The 25,200-nt window shown below is 40.9% G+C and overlaps 2 protein-coding genes across 2 annotated transcripts in view; both read right to left on the minus strand.

The window, feature by feature from the left end:
- Positions 1–1,621: 1,621 nt before the first annotated feature.
- Positions 1,622–25,200, minus strand: part of LOC308089076 (uncharacterized protein) — a 30,697-nt gene continuing 7,118 nt past the window's right edge. Inside the window, exons 2-4 of the mRNA XM_080433649.1 lie at positions 21,475–21,876; positions 13,805–15,040; positions 1,622–4,011 (exon numbers count right to left, since the gene is read on the minus strand). Of these exons, the coding sequence (XP_080289775.1) occupies positions 2,374–4,011; positions 13,805–15,040; positions 21,475–21,867 (3,267 nt within the window). The 5' untranslated portion in view covers positions 21,868–21,876 and the 3' untranslated portion in view covers positions 1,622–2,373. The remainder of the gene's footprint in view (positions 4,012–13,804; positions 15,041–21,474; positions 21,877–25,200) is intronic.
- LOC308087843 (E3 ubiquitin-protein ligase TRIM21-like) lies at positions 7,080–11,782 on the minus strand. The gene is made up of 2 exons (XM_080432038.1): positions 11,686–11,782; positions 7,080–9,183 (listed from the first exon to the last, which is right to left on the minus strand). Exon 2 carries the CDS (start codon positions 9,172–9,174, stop codon positions 7,537–7,539), a length of 1,638 nt encoding a protein of 545 aa, XP_080288164.1. The 5' UTR covers positions 9,175–9,183; positions 11,686–11,782; the 3' UTR covers positions 7,080–7,536.

Below are 25,200 nucleotides of genomic sequence, written 5' to 3' on the forward strand. Positions count from 1 at the left end.
ATAACCGAATATTGATTCTATTTGATCAACACTTCCTTGTTTTACGAGGCGACCGTGTTGCGCTGGGCGAACGGCCAGCGAACACTTTTGGAATACTTTCATTACCATAAGCAAGGAAATACTTTGTTTTGTTGTTACTTTTGGGTCAATTTATTAATGTATGTATTAGCCGTGTAATTAGCGGGATAATTGTCGTTGCGCCGGTAGTTGTTAAGAAATGACCCCCTTTAGGGTCATTAACCACCTCGGCTTCGCCTCAGTGTTTAATCATCCTGTCGGGTGTTATTTCTCAACAACTACAATTATCCCTTACATGAGTGTTTGTTCAGTAGGCCTACCAGGGCTCTCCTGATCTCTCCAGCTCTTTAGTAAACACTAAATATATAACATGTTCAGGTATAGGACACCAATGTGATTCAATCAGGAGAGAGAACAAAACAAAGATCATTTATCTGCTTCAATTTTGTCTGCTAATTATTTTTATTAACAATTTCATTTGTCTATCCTGTATGCGTTCTCTCTCCTGATTGGATGCGATTAGTATCCTGACCTGAAGATTTATTTTCTGCTGATGTGGTATCTGTAACCACAGACTTCACTATATTTGGTAAAGGTTCTACTGCACTTTTAGTTGCCAACAACGCCATATTGTAGTTAATAAGATGTTCCAGAGGTGTGTATGAATGGTTGAAGAATGGATTGAGGCATCACTCCAGTCAGTGAGGTTACTTGCTTCCGATTTATTTCATAGTACAAACAGCTTTCCCATGGACCCTGAGGTCCCACCATCGGCCCCTCGGCCTCTGAGTGACACACACAAATAGTTACAATTCATCCCCTCTATATAGCAGTGACCACATTGAGATCTAAAGAAGGTAGGCGGATCTTGTATGGGTACCTTGAAAGGTGGGACCCCTTGGGGCGGCCATAGCTGAATGGTTAGTGAGCCCGCCTAGGGAACCAGAGGCCCTGGTTGCCCCAGGTTCGATTCCAGGCTATCCCAGCATATGTGCCGATGATATGAAATTTGTCCCTGAGCAAGACTCTTAACCCCAATTGCTCACAGGTTCTCATTGGAAACAAGACCGCAAGGACTTTCATGAACGACCTGTTAAAAGGAATTATCCATTATCCATAACCTCCTGGCCCACTACATTTGCAACTGTAAGGGCCAGGAAGGGAAGGGTGATGACAAATGCCTAGACCTTCTGTCTCCCCAATTGGGAATGCTAATTGTAACCCCCACCCGGCTCGGGCCAACAGTCATCTCTGAATACACTCTTCTGTCTGTGCTTGTGAAGTGAAATCATCTAACATCTGTCTGTATGTTAAATGAAATATACAACACTGACTAAAGAGTTGGAGAGACGGGGAGAAACCTAGTTCCTGAACAAATACTCTATAGCAATAACTAATGATTACTATCGCAATTTAACATGTATTTTAACCAAAAAGTAAACCACAAAAAGCGGATTCGGACCACTGGACTGCGGTGGTGGATGGGTACTTTGTATAATGCTCTATCATTTCAAAGTGTTGGACATATACATTTGGATGCACAGGTTAAAATATTTCAATTTGTGTAAAAGATTTATTGTTCATACAATGGGTCCTAGCCAGTGTTATGAGAAACATTGTGAGGAATCCAAGTCAAAGACAAGTCCTAAGCAATAAAACATAAAGTGGGATATGTGTTTCCTTCCGGTTTCATTTTACAAGGAAATGTAATCTATTTAGAAGTACATAGTGTTGTAATACAACAATCCTAATAATGAACCAGAAGGTAGCGTGACAACAGGTTTGTGTTCACATCAAAAAGCATCATACAGATACATACAGACCCTAAACCTGGCCTGGAAAATATGTCTCTCTCTCTCTCTCTCTCTCTCTCTCTCTCTCTCTCTCTCTCTCTCTCTCATATAGTGAGGATTAAACAGATTGTGCGTAAAATATTAACATATGTTTTTGTTAGATTCTTGTACATTGACATGCATATATTACAAAAATAAAAGATAATAAACAACAACATAAGTGGTGTGCAGGCTATATATACGGTAGCTACAAACTGTAAAGTAGATAATCATTAACGTCAGCTGCATACTGTAAAAGAGTTAATCATTAACATCGGAATCATTGCATGTCTCTATGTCAACTAAAACCTTCAAAGGAGAACGCCATTTGCAAACCATATTAGTTTCTTCAGATTTGTTGTCAAATTAATTCTTAAAATATAATTGTTAAGAACATTAAATTTAACAATTGGATGGATTTGACGAAATTGAATTTGTTTGATGAAAAAAGCTAACATGAGCCTTAAATCTACACACTTGACTTAAATCAAAATGAATATTTCAAGGAAAGCTGATGTTTAGTTTAATTCATGTAATTGACAGGAGATATGGTCAGAGGAACAGAGTTTTGACCACTATTGTTGCCACATGGATTGAAGAGTGGATAGAGTTTCTCAGTGAAGGTGAAGCCAGTGAAAGAGTAGAGATGAACTCTGGCCTCCACATCATAAAAGGAGACCAGACCCTCCTCATAATCCACAAACACTCCCACTTTCTGGAGCTTCTCTCTTACAGTGAGGAGGACAGGAGGGTCAGCAGCAGCCCTGTATTCATTTCCTTTCCTCAACCCTATAGTCCAGTAACCCTCGTTCGGGATAAATGTGAATGCTCCCTTCCTGTTGATGGACTCTCTGGCCACTCCTAATTCCCAGTCAGTCTTCCCTTTAACTTGAATCTCATAGTAAAACCTTCCTGAGGAGAAACTTTGTTTTCCTAAGACAGAGACACTATTAGAGAATCTCCCTGTGTTGTCTGGAATGTTCTTAATTACATTTCCATGACTCACTTGTTTCCCATCCTCAGACAGGATGAGATTGCTCTGTGCTGTATCAGCGTCCAGAGTTACATCCACTGCATATTGCTGGATCCTGCGCAGCTCATCACCCAGCTTCTTCATCTCTTTACTGAGTGTCTTCTCCAGCTGAGCCACAGCTGTCCTCACAGTCCCCACATATGAAGACTGATGAACATTGACCTTTGTCCAGTCCTTGGTGGGTGGAGGGGTGTTGATGGATGTGAGGTTCTGGAGGAAGTGGAGGTGGTCTTCACTGTGTGAGAGCTGTTTCACCTCAGAGCTTCTCTTCTTTAACTCAGTGATTTCCTGTTCCAGCTCTTTAATGAAGCCGTCAGCCTGTTTCTGTGTTTTTTTCTGCTTCTCTTCAATCACATCAATGAGCTCAACCTGGCTTCTCTCAATACAGCTCACCAGAGCAGTGAAGACCTGCACACTGTCTGCTATCTCTCTGTCTGCATCTTTCTTGCTGAGCTCTACTGAGTGTTTGACCTCCTGAATCTTCTCTTGTCTCTCCTGGATCATCTTCTGAACTTCAGCCTCTGTCTTTCCCAGCTCTGCCTTCTTTCCTTCATATTCCTCTTTCAGAGATACAATTCGATGTAACCTGTGGTCTGACTCCGTGCAAAACTGACAAACACACATGTGGTCAGTCTTACAGAACAGCTCCAGAGGTCTGTCATGTTTCTTACACATAATGTCTTCCAGGTTCTTCACAGGATCGATTAGTTTGTGTCGCTTTAACGGTGTGGATGTCTGATGAGGCTCCAGGTGAGTCTCACAGTAAGAGGCCAGACACACCAGGCAGGACTTAAGAGCCTTGAGCTTGGTCTCAGTGCAGACGTCACATGAAACTTCATCTGGTTTAGCAGGTTCCTGGATCGTGTTGGAAGTTTTTTTCAGCTGCTCTGACTTCCTGAACTGATCAACCATCTCAGAAATGAAAGTATTGACAAAGATCTCTGGTCTTTTATAGAACCTTTTGTTACATAGTGGACACAGACACACATCATTAGTGTCCCAGTAATGTGTGATGCAGGTTTTGCAGTAGCTGTGTCCACATGGAGTGGAGATTGGATCAGTGAACACATCCAGACAGATAGAACACAGGAACTGCTCCTCACACAGGAGACTGCTGGCAGACGCCATTTATACACACTGAGAACAAAAGTGAAAGTCAAGTCAGTTGTGTTTGTATAGCATTTCATACCACACACGCACACACGCACGCACGCACGCACACACACACACACACACACACACACACACACACACACACACACACACACACACACACACACACACACACACACACACACACACACACACACACACACACACAGAGAGAGAGAGAGACACACACACAGACAGGCAGGCAGACAGACAGACAGACAGACAGACAGACAGACAGACAGACACAGACACAGACACAGACACAGACACAAACACACAGACACACACACCATTATGGTAGAACCACATGAAATAAGAACCACGGCAAATTAAGAAATATGTTTTTGGTCTGTATTCTGTACAGAAAAGCTTATGTAGCCTATATGCTCACCTGTCTGTAAGTCCTTTCTGTTTATTAAGAATCCTGTTGATTTGAAGTGAAGTTGTTATAAGAGAACGTAGCTCCGTTGTCAGTCACACTGCTGTGGTTTTAACTTTCGTTTTTGATACGTCATTGAGATTATGCAACAGCAGCAGTTAACCCTTAACTGGTGTCTTCTTTCATGATGTGGCAAAGTGCAGATAAAGTGCAGGACACACACACACACACACGCACACGCACACACACACACCAGCGGCGGACTGGCCGTTTGGCGTACCGGGGAAATGCCCGGTGGCCCGCTGGGCCAGTGGGCCGCTGGGCCAAAAAAAAAAAAAAAAAGTTTTTTTTTCCTTTTTTTTTTTCTCCAAAATATATTTTCGCTCCCGTTTTATGATTATTACGGTCATTTCAGGGTCGCGTGGCCCATTTATTAGTTACGTTAATGTTTGGGCTGAGATGCTTTCCAGCAGGGGCCTCAGTGCGGCTGCAGAGTTCATGTGCAGGGCTGGGCTGAAACAGTGAAACTTCCACCCCCCCCCCCCCCCCCCCCACACACACACACACACACACACACACACACACACACACACACACACACACACACACACACACACACACACACACACACACACACACACACAATTCATTTCAATTCAAAGGGCTTTATTGGCATGAGAAAACATACGTTTACATTGCCAAAGCAGAAAGCACAATACAACAATACAGCAATACAATCAAAACAAAAAATATGTACATTTGAAAGTCAGAATCTTCAATAGATCAATTTCTATGTACCAAGATCACTGGGTGCAGGTATAGTGCAGGAATATACACAATGATTAGTCTTTAGGGTGGTTGTGTTCCGTTTGATATCCTTCTCCTATCACAGCAACTCACGAATCTTGCTGCCGTGTTTGCACATTGTTGTACATCGCCCAGCAGATATGGGAGTTTTTTGTCATTGGTCATGTTTTCAAAATCTCCGTGTGTGGTTGTAATCTGTGGGAAGTATGTGTCTCTGATGTCTTGGTACAATGGCCAGACAGTTAGGAAGTGTAGCTCGGTTTCCACTTCATTTTGTGTGCAGTGGGTGCATAGTCTGTCTTCTCTCGGGATACAGGTCTGCCTGTGACGACCTTTCTCGATCGCAAGACTGTGCTCACTGAGTCTGTACCTAGTTAAGATTTTTCTTTGTTTTGGGTCGGTCACGGTGCTCAGGTATTCTGCCACTGCGTATTCTTTGTTTAGGGCCAGATAGCATTCTAGTTTACTCTGCTTTTGCACACACACACACACACACACACACACGCACACACACACACACACACACACACACACACACACACACACACACACACACACACACACACACACACACACACACACACACACACACACACACACACACACACCAATATTTAGGGCCTAACTCTACAGTATTAGGATGAAGATCCTGTGAGGATCGAAACGTCAACTCAATAAAGTGATCCTTTATCTTGAAGACGGTGTGGTGTGGGCTCTACCTCTTTAAATATGAGTTTCTTTAGTCTAACACCCATTGTCGATGTGTGTGTAATTAGGTATGCCTTTGCAGAATAGGCCAAGACTGTTCAAAGAGTCTTGAAGCCTTAGACACAACATGAGTACCTTCACTTGTATGTAAATAACATAGACATTAATAGAAAAAGTTATAATTACATCATTTCCTATGGAACAAAATAATACATCTATCATTTCACCCTTAAAATACACCCTGCCACCCTCTCACTACCTAAAGTATTATTATCTATAATCAACACTGTCAGCAGTAATGTCAAATATCAAAAGTTGAAGATTTAGGATTAAAAGAGGTTTATTTATAAAGATAGAAAGAGGTTTTATTTCCCCCTCATCATACAAGTAGTACATGCAGCGACATGTTGATGTGACATGCTCCACAGACTGTGCTAACAATATAGTATAATATTAGCAAACAAGCTAAAATAACAGGTTATATTACATGATACTGTATTATTGATTGATTGAGCACTTTTTAAAAAAATAATTAAAAGGATAAAAACACAAGAAAGCCCGAAGCTTGTTTCCATTGTGGTCCTTTAGAGGCAGGGAGCAACAACACAAATACAAAACAGAGACAAAAACTAAATACAAAAACAAAACAAAAAAATAAACATAAATTAGGTTATTTATGATACAGACATGTGAGCTTGTAGAGCGGCTATTTTTGGCACACAACAATTAAGTATAAACCAGAGAAAGCTGGACCCACCCCAACCCAAGTGCATAAAGAGTGAGTCTTTGGTTCCATTTGTACTCTCTCAGAATTCAATTAAAGGTGAAATCCATAACATTATAGTGAATCAAAAATTAATGTTAATATTAATAGAAAAATATAAGTAATGCATTCTCTTAAAAAAACAACAAAAAAAACACTGAATAAAAAATGTAAAACAACAAAATAAGTGTTGTGTGCAGACTACATACTGTAGCTAGTAGCTACATACTGTAAAGTAGTTCTTCATTAACATCAGCTGCATACTGTAAAAGAGTTTATCATTAACAACACGTCGCGATGTGTTGTGAGCTTGTATGGTCTCTTTTGGGTCTCGAGCTAAAACGTTTGGGAACCACTGCTTTAAAGTACAAAATAGATTTTTCACCTAAAACCTTCAATGGAGAATGCCATTTGCAAACCATTTTACATTAGTCTTTTCAGCAGTGGCGTAACGCAGAATCGCGGGGCCTCCCCGCGGGAGTTTCAAGTGAGGCCCACGTACATGCACGCGCGTGCGAAAAATTTGGGTCTAATTCGGTCTAGTTCAGGTCTAATTCGCTTATATTTGACCAATATAAATCAACTTTTTTTTTGCTGTAAAAATATTTGTATCAGCGCAGGCGGGGCCCCCCCTGCTGGTGGCCCCCCCACACCGCAGCACTTGCTGCCCCTCAGTTACGCCACTGCTTTTCAAACATGTTGTTAAATGAATTGAAAAAGAAGTTCTTAAAATATAATTGTTAGAACATTTAATTTAACAATTGGATGGATTTGATAGTTTGATGAAAAAAAGCTAACATGAACCTTAAATATACACACTTGTCTTAAATCTCAATGAATCTTTTCATGGAAAGCTGAGGATTAGTTTAATAGTCAGAGGAAGAGAGTTTCCACCACTATTGTTGTAACATGGATTGAAGAATGGATAGAGTTTCTCAGTGAAGGTGCAGCCAGTGAAAGTGTAGAGATGAACTCTGGCCTCCACATCATAAAAGGAGACCAGACCCTCCTCATAATCCACAAACACTCCCACTTTCTGGAGCTTCTGCCTTACAGTGAGGAGGACAGGAGGGTCACCAGCAGCCCTGTACTCATTTCCTTTCCTCAACCCTATAGTCCAGAAACCCCCGTTCGGGGTCAATGTGAATAATCCCTTCCTGTCGATGGACTCTCTGGCCACACCTAATTCCCAGGCAGTCTTCCCTTTAACTTGAATCTCATAGTAAAACCTTCCTGAGGAGAAACTTTGTTTTCCTAAGACAGATAAACTATTAAAGATTCTCTCTGTGTTGGCAGGAAGGTTCTTAATTACATCTCCATGACTCACTTGTTTTCCATCCTCAGACAGGATGAGATTGCAGTGTGCTGTATCAGGGTCCAGAGTTACATCCACTGCATATTGCTGGATCCTCCTCAGCTCAGTACCCAGCTTCTTCATCTCTTTACTGAGTGTCTTCTCCAGCTGAGCCACAGTTGTCCTCACAGTCTCCACGTATGAAGACTGATGGACATTGACCTTCGTCCAGTCCTTGGTGGGTGGAGGGGTGTTGATGGATGTTAAGTTCTGGAGGAAGTTTAGGTGGTCTTCAGTGTGTGAGAGCTGCTTCAGCTCAGAGCTTCTCTTCTTTAACTCACATATTTCCTGTTCCAGATCTTTAATGAAGCCTTCAGCCTGTTTCTCTGTTGTTTTCTGCTTCTCTTCAATCACATCAATGAGCTCAGCCTGGCTTCTCTCAATACAGCTCACCAGAGCAGTGAAGACCTGCACACTGTCTGCTATCTCTCTGTCTGCATCTTTCTTGCTGAGCTCTACTGAGTGTTTGACCTCCTGAATCTTCTCTTGTCTCTCCTGGACCATTTGCTGAACTTCAGCCTCTGTCTTTCCAAGCTCTGCCTTCTTTCCTTCATATTCCTCTTTCAGAGATACAATTTGATGTAATTTGTGGTCTAACTCCGTGCAGAACTGACAAACACACGTGTGGTCAGTCTTACAGAACAGCTCCAGAGGTCTGTCATGTTTCTTACACATAATGTCTTCCAGGTTCTTCACAGGATCGATTAGTTTGTGTCGCTTTAAAGGTGTGGATGTCTGATGAGGCTCCAGGTGAGTCTCACAGTAGGAGGCCAGACACACCAGGCAGGACTTAAGAGCCTTGAGCTTGGTCTCAGTGCAGACGTCACAGGACACTTCATCTGGTTTAGCAGGTTCCTGGATCGTGTTGGAAGTTTTTTTCAGCTGCTTTGACTTTCTGAACTGATCAACCATCTCAGAAATGAAAGTATTGACAAAGATCTCTGGTCTTTTATAGAACCTTTTGTTACATAGTGGACACAGACATACATCATTAGTGTCCCAGTAATGTGTGATGCAGGTTTTGCAGTAGTTGTGTCCACATTGAGTGGAGATTGGATCAGTGAACACTTCCAGACAGATGGAACACAGGAACTGCTCTTCACACAGGAGACTGCTGGCAGACGCCATTTATACACACTGAGAACAAAAGTGAAAGTCAAGTCAGTTTTATTTTCATAACACATTTCATACCAGTTAGACAAATTACACTTCACATAAAAAAAAACTATTATAACCACAAATTAATATGAACTAGATGTCAGGGCCGGCTTCATGGCCCTCACATCTAGGCCCGATCCGAGGTTGTTCCAGACAGAGTCCAAGACTCATCAGATGTCAGGGCCAAACTCTCCAAACTGTCAAACTCTCCAAACATTTCCTCCTTCTAAATAGTCAAATTCCTCCTCATGCTTTAGCGGTGTGTGTAACAGATTCACATCCTCATTGTTCCTAAACAGGCGACCTGGCCTAAATATAGCTCTGCACACACGTCATGCGAAGTCCGGCCTCTAGGGCCTCTCCTCTCGGCCCCTCTATCCCCCCTCTCCCCCCTCTCCTCCCCTCTCCCCCCCTCTCCTCTCCTCCCCTCTCCCCCCTCACCTCCCCCTCTCCTCCCCCCCTCTCCTCCCCCTCTCCTCCCTCCCCGCTTTGCTTTGCGGCCCTAACCTCTAGTCCCATCCTCCCAACCTCGGTCATGTTATAAAGAGGTCAGACTTCCTGTATCTGGTTGCTATGGCAACCTGCCAGATCAGGCTGAGGGTCTGATAGGAAAATCAGAGAATCAATCAAGCCGAGAGTCTGATCACAGATCGAGGTGGGGTAAGATGCCTAAAACATAGCCATAGCTCTGATCAACAGTCTGTGGCAAGTTTTGGGGCAAATGGAGTGATCCTGTGCTTGCTTACCCCGCACAAACTTTCTGAGCTTTTGTCAATTATATAGTAGTAAGATAGTAAGATAAGATAGTAAGATAAGATAAGATTTACAGGGAATCAAATATGACAGGGTTAGACAGTTCATGGACACCTGAGGGTACATATAGTATAGCACCCTCTCCTCCACACAGACAAACTGCCTATAACAGCTGAAACAGAGCAATATTCGGTAGCACTTGCTATGCATCCTTTGTGTATAAAACATCATGAACATACTTATAAGGCATTATAATCTGCTCATAACCCTGTATAATCAGATTTATAAGAGCTCATAAATACTCATAATGCTGTATAACCATAACCATAACACATTATAAGGCCTTTTATAATGACTTATAAGTATCAAGTGTTATAATACTTCATAATTGCTGCCAAATTGGTAACAGTTTCTATGCATCCCAAATTAATTCTCATAGTTACAATCCATTATAATCAATTGATAATGCTTTATTATCACTGTTATAATGTGTCATAACCATTATAATGCATTATTATAATGCATTATACTACGATTATAAGTTATTATAAGTGGTCATGTGTTACTTTATGATCATTTAATAAGGCTTTATTATCACGTTTATAATGCGTTATTATCACTTATAAGGCGTTATACTGTGATTATAAGTTATTATAAAGTGAACATTTGTGACATTATGATCATTTTATAAGGTGGTATTATTAAATTATTATTGCCTTTAAATCACTGTTATAATGCATTATAATTACTGTTATAATGCATTACACTATGATCATAAGATATTATAAGTGGCCATTTGTTACTTTATGATCATTTAATAATGCTGTATTATAACGTCTAAAATGCCTTATACTCACTGTCATAACGCATTTTAATCACTGTTATAATGCCTTATTGTCACTTATAATGCATTATAACTGTGATTATAATGCATTATAACAGTGATAATAAAGGATTAATTATAATGGATTATAACTATGAGAATACATTTTGGGTTGCATAGCAAGTGTTACCAAGTGGGTAGCAATTATGAAGTATTATAATACTTGACATTATAAGTCATTATAACATGCTGTATAATGTGTTATGATTGCATTATACGTTGTTATGAATATTTATAACTGTAATCATCAAGTTTTATAAGCATAATACAATGTATTTATACTTGAACTTATAAGTCATTATAACAAGCTTTATAATGAGTGTTATGGTTATGGTTATAAAGCATTATGAGTATTTATGAGCTCTTATAAATCTGATTATACAGGGTTATGAGCAGATTATAATGCATTATAAGTATGTTCATGATGCGTTATACACATAGGATGCATAGCAAGTGCTACCCATTAGAATATTCATCAAGTTGTTTGGCTTTTGCTCTTTGTCATGCCAGCAATTTGCAGGACACTCGTGTTTTGTACAAACACACACACACACACACACACACACACACACACACACACACACACACACACACACACACACACACACACACACACACACACACACACACACACACACACACACACACACACACACACACACACACACACACACACACACACAGAGAGAGAGAGAGAGACACAGACAGACAGACAGACAGACAGACAGACAGACACAAACGCACATACAGTAGAACCACATGAAATAAGAACCACGCAAATTAAAAAATATATGTTTTTGGTCTGTAGTATTCTGTACAGAAAAGCTTATGTAGCCTATGCTCACCTGTCAATGTCTGTAAGTCTTTTCTGTTTATTAAGAATCCTGTTGATAAGTGAAGTTGTTATAAGAGAACGGAGCTCTGTTGTCAGACACACTGCTGTGGTTTTAACTTTCGTTTTTGATACGTCATTGAGATTGTGCAACAGCAGCAGTTAACCATTAACTGGTGTCTTCTTTCATGATGTGGCAAAGTGCAGATAAAGTGCAGAATACACACACACACACACACACACACACACACACACACACACACACACACACACACACACACACACACACACACACACACACACACACACACACACACACACACACACACACACACACACACACACACACACAGAAACCAATATTTAGGGCCCAACTCTACAGTATTAGGATGAAGATCATGTGAGGATCGAAACGTCAACTCAATAAAGTGATCCTTTATCTAGAAGACGGTGTGGTGTGGGCTCTACCTCTTTAAATATTTGTTTCTTTAGTAACACCCACTGTCGATGTGTGTGTAATTAGGTATGCCTTTGCAGAATAGGCCAAGACTGCTCAAAGAGTCTTGAAGCCTTAGGCACAACATGAGTACCTTTGCCTGTATGTAAATAACATGGAAATCATTGGAAAAAGTTAAAAGGATATACATTCTTATGGAACAAAATAATGCATCTATCATGCCACCCTTAAAATACACCCTGCCACCCTCTCACTACCTAAGGTATTATTATCTATAATCAACACTGTCAGCAGTAATGTCAAATATCAAAAGTTGAAGATTTAGGATTAAAAGAGGTTTATTTATACAGATAGAAAGAGGTTTTATTTCCCCCTCATCATACAAGTAGTACATGCAGCGACATGTTGGTGTGACATGCTCCGCAGACTGTGCTAACAATATAGTATAAATATTAGCAAACAATCTAAAATAACTATATTACATTATACTGTATTGATTGATTGAGCACTTTGTTGAAAATGAATTTAAAAGGATATCAGCACTTTGTTGAAAATGAATTAAAAAGGATAAAAATACAGGAAAGCCTGAAGGTTTGTTTCCATTGTGGTCCTTTTGAGGCAGGGAGCAACAACACAATACAAAACAGACAAAAACTAAATACAAAAACAAAACAAAACAAATAACATAAATTAGGTTATTTATGATACAGATAGAGCGGCTATTTTTGGCACATGAAAATTAAGTATAAATCTATAAGTATAAACCAGAGAGAGCTGGAACAAACCCAACCCAAGTGCATAAAGAGTGAGTCTTTAGTTCCATTTGTACTCTCTCAGAATTCAATTAAAGGTGAAATCCATAGCATTGTAATTAATCAAATATTAATGTTAATGTTAATAGAATAATAAAGTGTTCTCTTAACAACATTTTAAAAACACTGAATAAAAAGTTAAAAACAACAAAATAAGTGGTGTTTGCAGACACATACTGTAGCTACATACTGTATCATTAACATCAGCTGCATACTGTAAAAGAGTGTATTATTAACATCAGAATCATTGCAAGTCTCTATAGAGACAAAGCACTGTTCCCCAAAAAGTGGGTCGGTGGGTCTCCTTTATTTTTTGTTTCCTACATTATGTTTTTAATTATTATTTCTTCAAAAGTAAAAAAAAAAAAAAAAGAAAGAACATTGTTCATAGTTTAAAGACAAATTCAGACGTTTAAAAAAAATCCATTAAAAAAACATTTTGAGGGAATAAAATACTTTTAAGTGGTGAAAATAGCCGATCTACAAGCTCACAACACGTCGCGATGCAACGTGTTGTGGTCTTGTAGATCGGCTATTTTCACTAGTTTGGGTCCCAGGGAGACATAAAATTTATCTTTTGAGCCTCGAGCAAAAAAAAGTTTGGGAACCACCGCTCTAAAGTACAAAACAAGTACAAAATCTTCAAAGGAGAACGCCATTTGCAAACCGCATTAGTCTTTTCAGACATGTTGTTAAATGAATTAAAGTTCTTAAAATATAATTGTGAGAACATTTGATTTAACAATATTGGATGGATTTGACATTTTGATGAAAAAAGCTAACATGAACCTTAAATATACACACTTGTCTTAAATCACAATGAATCTTTTCATGGAACGCTGAGGATTAGTTTAATTTGTGTAATTGACAGGAGAGATGGTCAGAGGAGCAGAGTTTTTACCACTAATGTTGTTATGTGGATTCAAGTATGGATAGAGTTTCTCAGTGAAGGTGCAGCCAGTAAAAGATAAAATGTGAACTCTGGCCTCCACATCATAAAAGGAGACCAGACCCTCCTCATAATCCACAAACACTCCCACTTTCTGGAGCTTCTCTCTTACAGTGAGGAGGACAGGAGGGTCAGCAGCAGCCCTGTACTCATTTCCTTTCCTCAACCCTATAGTCCAGTAACCCTTGTTCGGGATAAATGTGCATGCTCCCTTCCTGTCGATGGACTCTCTGGCCACTCCTAAATCCCAGTTGGTCTTCCCTTTAACTTGAATCTCATAGTAAAACCTTCCTGAGGAGAAACTTTTTTTTCCTAAGACAGAATAAGTATTAGAGAATCTCTCTGTGTAGTCTGGAAGGTTCTTCTTTACATTTCCATGACTCACTTGTTTTCCATCCTCAGACATGATGAGTTTGCAGTGTGCTGTATCAGGGTCCAGAGTTACATCCACTGCATATTGCTGGATCCTGATCAGCTCAGCATCACACAGCTTCTCCATCTCTTTACTGAGTGTCTTCTCCAGCTGAGCCACAGCTGTCCTCACAGTCCCCACTAATGAAGACTGATGGACATTGACCTTTGACCAGTCCTTGGTGGGTGGAGGGGTGTTGATGGGTGTGAGGTTCTTGAGGAAGTGGAGGTGGTCTTCAGTGTGTGAGAGCTGCTTCAGCTCAGAGCTTCTCTTATTTAACTCAGTGATTTCCTGTTCCAGCTCTTTAATGAAGCCTTCAGCATGTTTCTGTGTTTCTTTCTGTTTCTCTTCGATCACATCAATGACCTCAGCCTGGCTTCTCTCAATACAGCTCACAAGAACAGCAAAGACCTGCACACTGTCTGCTATCTCTCTGTCTGCATCTTTCTTGCTGAGCTCTACTGAGTGTTTGACCTCCTGAATCTTCTCTTGTCTCTCCTGGATCATCTGCTGAACTTCAGCCTCTGTCTTTCCAAGCTCTGCCTTCTTTCCTTCATATTCCTCTTTCAAAGGTACAGCTTCACGTGACTTGTGGTCTGACTCAGTGCAGAACTGACAAACACACATGTGGTCAGTCTTACAGAACAGCTCCAGAGGTCTGTCATGTTTCTTACACATAATGTCTTCCAGGTTCTTTACAGGGTTGATTAGTTTGTGTCGTTTTAACGCTGTGACTCTCTGATGAGGCTCCAGGTGAGTCTCACAGTAGGACGTCAGACATACCAGACAGGACTTAAGAGCCTTGAGCTTGGTCTCAGTGCAGACGTCACAGGACACTTCATCTGGTTTAGCAGGTTCCTGGATCGTGTTGGATGTATTTTTCAGCTGCTTTGACTTCCTGAACTGATCAACCATCTCAGAAATGAAAGTATTGACAAAGATCTGGTCTTTTATAGAACCTTTTGTTACACAGTGGACACAGACATACATCATTAGTGTCCCAGTAATGTGTGATGCAAGTTTTGCAGTAGCTGTGTCCACATGGAGTGGAGATTGGATCAGTGAACACATCCAGACAGATAGAACACAGGAACTGCTCTTCACACAGGAGACTGCTGGCAGATGCCATTTATACACACTGAGAACAAAAGTGAAAGTCATGTCAGTTTTATTTGTATAGCATTTCATACCAGTTAGACTTAATGCACTTCACATAATTATAATTATATTCTTACTATTACAACCAAACACACACACACACACACACACACACACACACACACACACACACACACACACACACACACACACACACACACACACACACACACACACACACACACACACACACACACACACACAGAGGTCTAGTGTTCCATAGTGACTAAATGCACCACTAAATGCAATTTAGAGTCAAATGTTGTTCTCAAAGGATACTTCTTATTTATACCAAAACCCTTATCAAGCTAGTACACATAATATTTGTATTGTATTGTGAATCAATGCAAACACACTTTGACTTAACCTCACTGAAACACTTCATTGAGACAATTATGTAGAACCACATAAAATAAAAACCATGGTAAATTATAAAAAGAGTTCTTTTTGGTCTGTAATCTGTGCAAGAAAGCTTATGTAGCCTATGCTCACCTGTCAATGTCTGTAGTCCTTTCAGTTTATTAAGAATGCTGTTGATTTGAAGTGAAGTTGTTAAAAGAGAACATAGTCACATTGCTGTGGTTTTTACTTTATTGACACGTCATTGAGGTTATGCAACAGCAGCAGTTAACCCTTAACTCGTGTCTTCTTTCATGATGTGGCAAAGTGCAGATAAAATGCAGAACACACGCATGCACGCACGCACACGCACACACACACACACACACACACACAACAATATTTAGGGCCCAAGTCTACGGTATTAGGATGAATTTAAATATTAGTTTCTTTAGTGTAACACCCACTGTCTACTGTGTGTAATTAGGTATGTCTTTGCAGAATAGGTCAAGACTGTTCAAAGAGTCTTGAAGCCTTAGACACAACATGAATACCTTCGCTTGTATGTAAATAACATTGAAATCATTGGAAAGAGTTATTATATCATTTTGGAGTATATTTAATAACATGATATACATGTAAGCCATATTTCACAGGGAGCATACAGACAGAAGAGCGGATTGAGACAGCTGTTGGCTGACCGGGGTGTGGGGGTACTATTAACATTCTCTTTGTTGCTTACCTGGGAGAGAGAGCATGTGTTCCCCATCCCCCTTTCCTGCCTATACAGTTGCAAATCGAACCAGGGACTAAAAGGGGGATCTATTGTTTGTCTGGGGGGGGTCTCACCTTTGGAGGCTGACCCCCAGCCCCTTATTCAATGTGACCACTGCTATATAGACTATGACATGTAAGCTTGTAGTGTGTGTGCCACTCCCGGCCGTTAGGCTGTGGAGATGGTTGGCTGCTGTAATAAACTGGAAGCAAAGATACCTCACTGACTAGTGATGACTCCATTCATTCTACAACCATTCATTCTCATCTCTGGAACAACAAACTTATCTACAATATGGCGTTGTTGGCAACTCAATAGAGCCTTTAAGGCCGTGGAAGAGATACTTCATATGGGTTGTCGGCAGTGAAGAATATACTTCATATGGCGTCTAAGTCGGCAGTCGCGTTGGTTTGGTTGTTGATACTGAGCCAGGCGTCGAAAGAACGTGCGGCGGGTGGAGGTTCATCATGGACATCGGCACGACATGACGACAACTTTTCGAGAATCTACAGGGAGAGGACCTCATGACCAGATCTAGGACGGCTGCACGACTCATCTGGCTACACAACGTATCTTCTGCGATCGCTAGAAGGGCGCGCTGCGGTGCTGACGGCAGTGCGGGGAACCTATGGATGGACGGGGTTCTTCGTAGCGGGTATGTTGTGGGGAGAGGACAGCGGGTGCCGGCAGAGCGGAGAACTTGCGATGAAGGGGTTCTTCGTGAAGAGTGTGGTAACACATCTTCAGCGATCGCAAGTGGAGCGCTCTGTTGTTAAAATGCGGCTATCTGTTGAACAATCTGGGTACGGCGCTGGAGCACGGCTGGTTGAGGAGTTGACATTGAGGGAGACTGCAAGAGAGACATTATCGAGCGGAACGCTGCGCATATGGGACCTGGGGTTATGTTTTTGTGATAAGCGTGGGTTAAACTATGGGGCTATGGCTGCCATGGGAAGTGATGCGAGGGTATTTTTTTACTTTCTGGTCTCCTGTGTTTAATGTGAGTTTACTTTGTGGATTATTGTTTCATTGGGGGTACACTGCCTTCTTTTCTCCGTGTAGGCACTTCCGTGGTAGTTGTCATATATGCTTGATGGTACGGTGTAAAACTTAGGGATAAGTATTAGGCTATCTTTGAGTATATTTTGGTGACTGGGCGGGGGGGACATTGATCTTGGGGGGTGGTGCTATCGCTTGGTGGGCGTGATTCGACTGTGTGCTGTCAGCTTCCACTGGGTGGGGGCTGTGTAATGTTTTATCCTGGAGTTTAAAAGGCTAACAGAGGGATCCTGCACGCTAATTAGTTTTGGGGGATGTGTCTATTTGATGTAATTCACCGTGTCGCTGTACTATGTAATCTTGGTTTTTGTATGTGCATTTTTCTGTGTTGATGTTGTGTGCTGTTTTAGTTTTCCTGAATGTTTCTTTTTTTCCTGGTTGGTGTTCCGGTCGCTTTTCATGGGTGGCGGTTCTTTGTGGTTATTTTGAAATATACGTGTTTGTGGAAGACGTTTTAATGTCTCCCATGGGGGGTCTGGAGTATATTTAATAACATGATATACATGTAAGCCATATTTCACAGGGAGCATACAGACAGAAGAGCGGATTGAGACAGCTGTTGGCTGACCGGGGTGTGGGGGTACTATTAACATTCTCTTTGTTGCTTACCTGGGAGAGAGAGCATGTGTTCCCCATCCCCCTTTCCTGCCTATACAGTTGCAAATCGAACCAGGGACTAAAAGGGGGATCTATTGTTTGTCTGGGTGGGGTCTCACCTTTGGAGGCTGACCCCCAGCCCCTTATTCAATGTGACCACTGCTATATAGACTATGACATGTAAGCTTGTAGTGTGTGTGCCACTCCCGGCCGTTAGGCTGTGGAGATGGTTGGCTGCTGTAATAAACTGGAAGCAAAGATACCTCACTGACTAGTGATGACTCCATTCATTCTACAACCATTCATTCTCATCTCTGGAACAACAAACTTATCTACAATATGGCGTTGTTGGCAACTCAATAGAGCCTTTAAGGCCGTGGAAGAGATACTTCAATTTCTTATGGAACAAAATAATACATCTATCATGCCACCCTTAACCCATTTAGGCCTGGAACCCCATTATGTAACTCTACCTTTCAAGCCGGGTTAGGCTGTTATACAGTATATAGCAACACATTCTTTTTGTAGTTTTTGAATAAATATTTGAAGGTTTTCAGAAAACTTAGGTCAGGATTTAGAACACGTTTTTTAAATCGGCCTCAGATCTAAATGGGTTAAAATACACCCTGCCACCCTCTCACTACCTAAAGTATTATTATCTATAATCAACACTGTCAGCAGTAATGTCAAATATCAAAGTTGAAGATTTAGGATTAAAAGAGGTTTATTTAGAAAGAGGTTTTATTTTCTCCTCATCATACAAGTAGTACATGCATTGAAATGTTGGTGTGACATGCTCTGCAGACTGTGCTAACAATATAGTATAATATTATAAAACAAGCTAAAATAACAGGTTATATTACATTATACTGTATCATTGATTGATTGATTGATTGATTGATTGATTGAGCACTTTATTGAAAATGAATAAACAGGATAAAAACACAAGAAAGTCCAAAGGCTTGTTTCCATTGTGGTCCTTTTGAGGCAGGGAGCAACAACACAAATACAAAACAGAAACAAAAACAAAATACAAAAACAAAACAAAAAAAGAAACATAAATTCGGTTATTTATGATACAGACATGTGAGCTTGTAGATTGCCTATTTTAGCACATAACAATTAAGTATAAACCAGAGAAAGCTGGACCCAAACCAACCCAAGTGCATGAAGAGTGAGTCTTTGGTTCCATTTGTACTCTCTCAGAATTCAATTAAAGGTGAAATCCATAATTTTATAGTGAATTAAATATTAATGTTAATGTTAATAGAATAATATGAGTAAAGCGTTCTCTTAACAAAAATAAAACATTGAATAAAAAGTTGAATACAACAAAATAAGTGTTGTGTGCAGGCTACATACTGTAGCTACATACTGTAAAGTAGTTCATCATTAACATCAGCGGCATACTGTAAAAGAGTTTATTATTAACATCAGAATCATTTCCTGTCTCTATAAAGACAAAGCACTGTTTCCCAAACAGTGGGTCGGGTCCCATATGTGTGTCGCAGACCAATTTGTATGGCTTGCGAGTGAATACTCCTTTATTTTTTGTTTCCTGAATCTTCTTTTTAATTATACATTTTTTCAAAAGGTTTTCAAAGAATGCACACTTTTTCATAGGTTAAAAGCAAATCCAAAAGTTTATTTTTTTAAATTATATATTTAGAGGAAACTTTTAAGTAGTGAAAATATCTACAAACTCACAACACGTTGCGATGCAACGTGTCATGAGCTTGTAGATCTGCTATTTTCACTAGTTTGGGTCTCCGGGAGAAATTTCTCTTTTGGGTCTAGAGCTAAAAAGTTTGGGAACCACTGCTCTCAAGTACAAAACAGATTTTTCTAAAATCTTCAAAGGAGAGCGCCATTTGCGAAACATATTAGTCTTTTCAGACACGTTGTTAAATTCATTGAAGTTCTTAAAATATAACATTTAATATAACAATTGGATGGATTTGATAGTTTGATGAAAAAAAGCTAACATGAGCCTTAAATATAAACACTTGTCTTAAATCAAAATGAATCTTTCAAGGAAAGCTGAGGATTAGTTTAATTTGTGTAATTGACAGGAGAGATGGTCAGAGGAAAAGAGTTTTTACCACCATTGTTGCCACATGGATTGAAGAGTGGATATAGTTTCTCAGTGAAGGTGCAGCCAGTGAAAGAGTAGAGATGAACTCTGGCCTCCACATCAAAAAAGGAGACCAGACCCTCCTCATAATCCACAAACACTCCCACTTTGTGGGGCTTCTCTATTACAGTGAGGGTACTCAACCCTATAGTCCAGTAACCCTGGTTCGGGATAAATTTAATAAATTCCTTCCTGTCGATGGACTCTCTGGCCACTCCTAATTCCCAGTTAGTCTTCCCTTTAACTTGAATTTTCTGTGGAGAAGCTTTGTTTTCCTAAGACAGAATAACTACTAGAGATTCTCTCTGTGTTGGCAGGAAGGTTCTTCATTACATCTCCATGACTCACTTGTTTTCCATCCTCAGACAGGATGAGATTGCACTGTGCTGTATCAGGGTCCAGAGTTACCTCCACTGCATATCGCTGGATCCTCCTCAGCTCATCACCCAGCTTCTCCATCTCTTTACTGAGTGTCTTTTCCAGCTGAGCCACAGCTGTCCTCACAGTCTCCACATATGAAGGCTGATGGACATTGACCTTTGTCCAGTCCTTGGTGGGCGGAGGGGTGTTGATGGATGTGAGGTTCTGGAGGAAGTGGAGGTGGTCTTCACTGCGTGAGAGCTGCTTCACCTCAGAGCTTCTCTTATTTAACTCAGTGATTTCTTGTTCCAGCTCTTTAATGAAGCCTACAGCCTGTTTCTGTGTTTCTTTCTGCTTCTCTTCAATCACATCAATGAGCTCAGCCTGGCTTCTCTCAATACAGCTCACCAGAGCAGTGAAGACCTGCACACTGTCTGCTATCTCTCTGTCTGCATCTTTCTTGCTGAGCTCTACTGAGTGTTTCACCTCCTGAATCTTCTCTTGTCTCTCCTGGATCATATGCTGAACTTCAGCCTCTGTCTTTCCCAGCTCAGCCTTCTTTCCTTCATATTCCTCTTTCAGAGATACAATTTGATGTAACTTGTGGTCTGACTCAGTGCAGAACTGACAAACACACATGTTGTCAGTCTGACAGAACAGCTCCAGAGGTCTGTCATGTTTCTTACACATAATGTCTTCCAGGTTCTTTACAGGGTCGATTAGTTTGTGTCGTTTAAATGGTGTGGCTCTCTGATGAGGCTCCAGGTGAGTGTCACAGTAAGAGGCCAGACACACCAGACAGGACTTAAGAGCCTTGAGCTTGGTCTCAGTGCAGACGTCACATGACACTTCATCTGGTTTAGCAGGTTCCTGGATTGCGTTGGAAGTTTTTTTCAGCTGCTTTGACTTCCTGAACTGATCAACCATCTCAGAAATGAAAGTATTGACAAAGATCTCTGGTCTTTTATAGAACCTTTTGTTACATAGTGGACACAGACATACATCATTAGTGTCCCAGTAATGTGTGATGCAGGTTTTGCAGTAGTTGTGTCCACATTGAGTGGTGATTGGATCAGTGAACACATCCAGACAGATAGAACACAGGAACTGCTCTTCACACAGGAGACTGCTGGCAGACGCCATTTATACACACTGAGAACAAAAGTGAAAGTCAAGTCAGTTGTATTTGTAGCGCAGTTCATACCAGTTAGACTTAATGCACTTCACATAAAAAAAAACTATTATAACCAAAGAACAGCGACCCAACCAACCACATACCCACACCCAAACTCTCTCTCTCTCTCTCTCTCTCTCTCTCTCTCTCTCTCTCTCTCTCTCTCTCTCTCTCTCTCTCTCTCTCTCTCTCTCTCTCTCTCTCTCTCCCCCCCTGCGTGGTGATGCGACGCATTGTAAGCTTGTAGATCTGCTATTTTCAAATGATTTGTATTCATTTTACACATTTGAAAACGTGTGAAATGGGACTTTCTGCATAAGTTCTACTTGTAACAGAGTATGTGTTACGGGTCCCAAGCTAGATTGGGTACCACAGCAACAGTATTGAATTTTGGTTCAATGCCTCACTGGTCTCAGTCTCTGAAAAACAGTATAAACAGGCACTGGAATGAAGACATGAACCGTTCACTTGCGTTCCTAATTTTCCTCTGAGGAAAGGGGGGAGGCACCCAGACCTTAAAGGGGATCCTCAGGCAACACCTGCTGCACACACAAAGGTTCCGCTTCTCATTCCAAGTGACCTACAGTGAATTACTACTGATATTATTTTGGTTGGTGACCATAGGAATAATAAAAATGAAAGTACTGGACAATACTAAATAATAAAGTGCATACACATTTTCGAAAAAAATAGAAGTTACTTCACAAGTTGCTTCACAATTGTGAGGGTATCACACACTCCCCGACAAACAATAGTGGCTCCTGACACTTGACCTTAATAGAAAACCCCCAAATTCACTCTGAACAGTGCATCGTTAGTATAAGAAAAAGATCACAATAAGCATCCCCAAGGTAGGTATCGAATGTCCTTAATGTGCATATAGTCCGTGGCACTTTTCGCTTCTTGTGCGTGTAGCGCTCCTGCCCCTCTAATTATGGATAAAGGCAGGGCCCTGAATTCTTTTTGTTATTTTACAATTACGTTTAGTTTCTTGTGTTTCAGGCGTATGCCGGTAAGTAGTTTGACTTTATTTCACAGCCCCCTTTCCACTGTAAATAATCAACCTCTTTGTCTTCTTCCAGGTAATTATCCTTTAAGGTAAGTATTTTAACTTTTCAGGTCAACAGGTAGTAGTAGAGTATAAGTAAAATATTCTATTATTCAAATATCCAGAAACCAATTTCCATTCAGGTAGTTATAATAAAATAATAATCTTTACTTAGACAAACACATAAAAACAGACAATAACATGAATTGACTTTTTTCAAATAGAAACAAATAATATTCACAACCTCAGTTGTCACAAAGCAAACCAACCAGAAATATACCTCTGTTGTATTATTTCCAAACAACAAATATACCCTTTAAATGTTATCACTTAGATTAAACCAAAGTATACCTTCTTGTTTTAGCCTACCTAAATTAACCCTATTTATATTCTAATTAGACTAAATAAAAATAACCTTTTGAATTTGGCCTATACTAAATTAACCCTATTTAGTTTATAACCTAAACCCGGTGGATTACCTCATTAAACCAAAACACTTTGTTCAAAGAACAATATTTCAATCCCAAATGAAATCAATAAATGTGGGCCCACAACCTTTCACACAATAGCAAGCAGCAATAAGTAATTAAACCCAATAATTTAAAACCCCTTGTTGCAGGCCTGTATCGACGCTTGGGTACGTTGTGACCAAAACAGGTGGCCCCTTCACTCTCCTGAGCCAGGAAAATAAAACGGTACCTTTCGTGTGATGAGTGTCTGTGGGTGAATGCAATAGTTCAGAGCCCCTCTCCAGCAGCGCACCTCGGTCCCGACCTCCCAACGTTGAGAACAGCAGAAGAACGTACAGTAGCCACGAGCCGACAGCTCACCGCAGCAAACGCCTCTTCTCCACAATCCCGACGCAGCAGAGACTGTAAAGGCTTTCTTGACGGCGTTTAGCTCCACTATGCCTCTCTATACTAGTGAGACTGAAGCTAAACAGTCACTTAGCCCTCGCTGGTTTAGCAAGCAGCACTGAATCACTTCACTTGTAGAATATCCTGGTTTAAACGTCTTTCTGACGTTCAGTCCACTTCCACAAATAATTACTGCAACTTCACTGTAGTTGTCGTGCAGACACACACAGAAATGTCAGTTAAACTTATAAAATCATATAATATGACAAACTTTGGATCACACAGCAAACTGACACAGCTTCTGTGCTCCTGTCTCCTTCTCCTCCTCTCGCTTGATTGGGAACCCTGGACACCTGTCACTCACTCATCTCTCTTTGATTGGGAATCCCATTCACCTGTCCATTCACTCAACCTGGCCCCTGAAACCACCCAATCCCCACATCTATCAATCACACATCAAGATAAGTAATCATTGCACTAATAATGACATCATTAATTTGGATGCTTTTCAGCTTTGCCCCAAAATACAGACAGATACCTTTCAAAATAAAAGCATCAGCACATGAGACAAAATAAAACACAGTTCCACCATATTAAACATATAACCCACAACATAAAATATCCACCGGGTTACATGCGCAAGTGTGTTTGTGTATGCGAGTGTGTTTGTGTTTGTGAGTGTGTTCAGTCTTTGCTGTGTTTCAGTTCAGTAACAATGAATTGGGTATGTAGTGGGTGGGAATGGGTATGGAGGGATGGATGGGGGCATTGGGGGCTGAAAGGGCAGGGGATAGGGATGGGGGTAGCACAGCTGGTTCCACTGCATCGGATGGATTGCAACTGCATTGACAGTGGGACGGGGCTGGTAGGCTGGTTGGCCAAGGGTTGGGTAAGTGAACATGTAGCCAGGCCGTCTCACCCTGGTGGAGTGTCTTAGAGGGACTTGACATTCAAGCTGAGGCTCTGGGATGTCTTCCTCCAGGCAGACTATTTCAGGTATCTCTTGGTCACCGTTGGGCTGAGGCTGATCCATGTCATGTTCAGTCTCACTGTGTACTTCCGGTTCCTCTTCGATGACACTTTGTCGTTCTTGTTCAGGTTCAACGTGGACTCTCTCTTCCCAGTGGGTTCCAATCTGTTCACGATGTCTTTGTGGCTCATGGGTTACATTTTTATCTGGTAAGTTACGGTCAGTTCTGTGTTTTTCCACAGGTACCCGCAGCCAGTAACGATACACTCCTTCCTCTTCTTCAGAGTCACTTGTGTCTGGGCTCTGTGTCCGTTCTGTGGGTTTTAGGGGTTGTTGTCTCTTAGCTCTCTTGTGTGACTCACGTGTGTTGGTGACTGGACTCTGGGGTGGCTCTATCGGCAGGTCATTCACTTGTAGCAGCAGGTTC

This window comes from Gymnoscopelus braueri (assembly GCF_963280865.1).
Source record: "Gymnoscopelus braueri genome assembly, chromosome: 7".
Lineage (NCBI taxonomy): Eukaryota > Metazoa > Chordata > Actinopteri > Myctophiformes > Myctophidae > Gymnoscopelus > Gymnoscopelus braueri.

Coding starts and splice junctions, on each gene's coding strand:
- LOC308087843 (XM_080432038.1), bottom strand. CDS start 9,174: ATGGCGTCTGCCAGCAGTCTCCTGTGTGAAGAGCAGTTCCTGTGTTCC.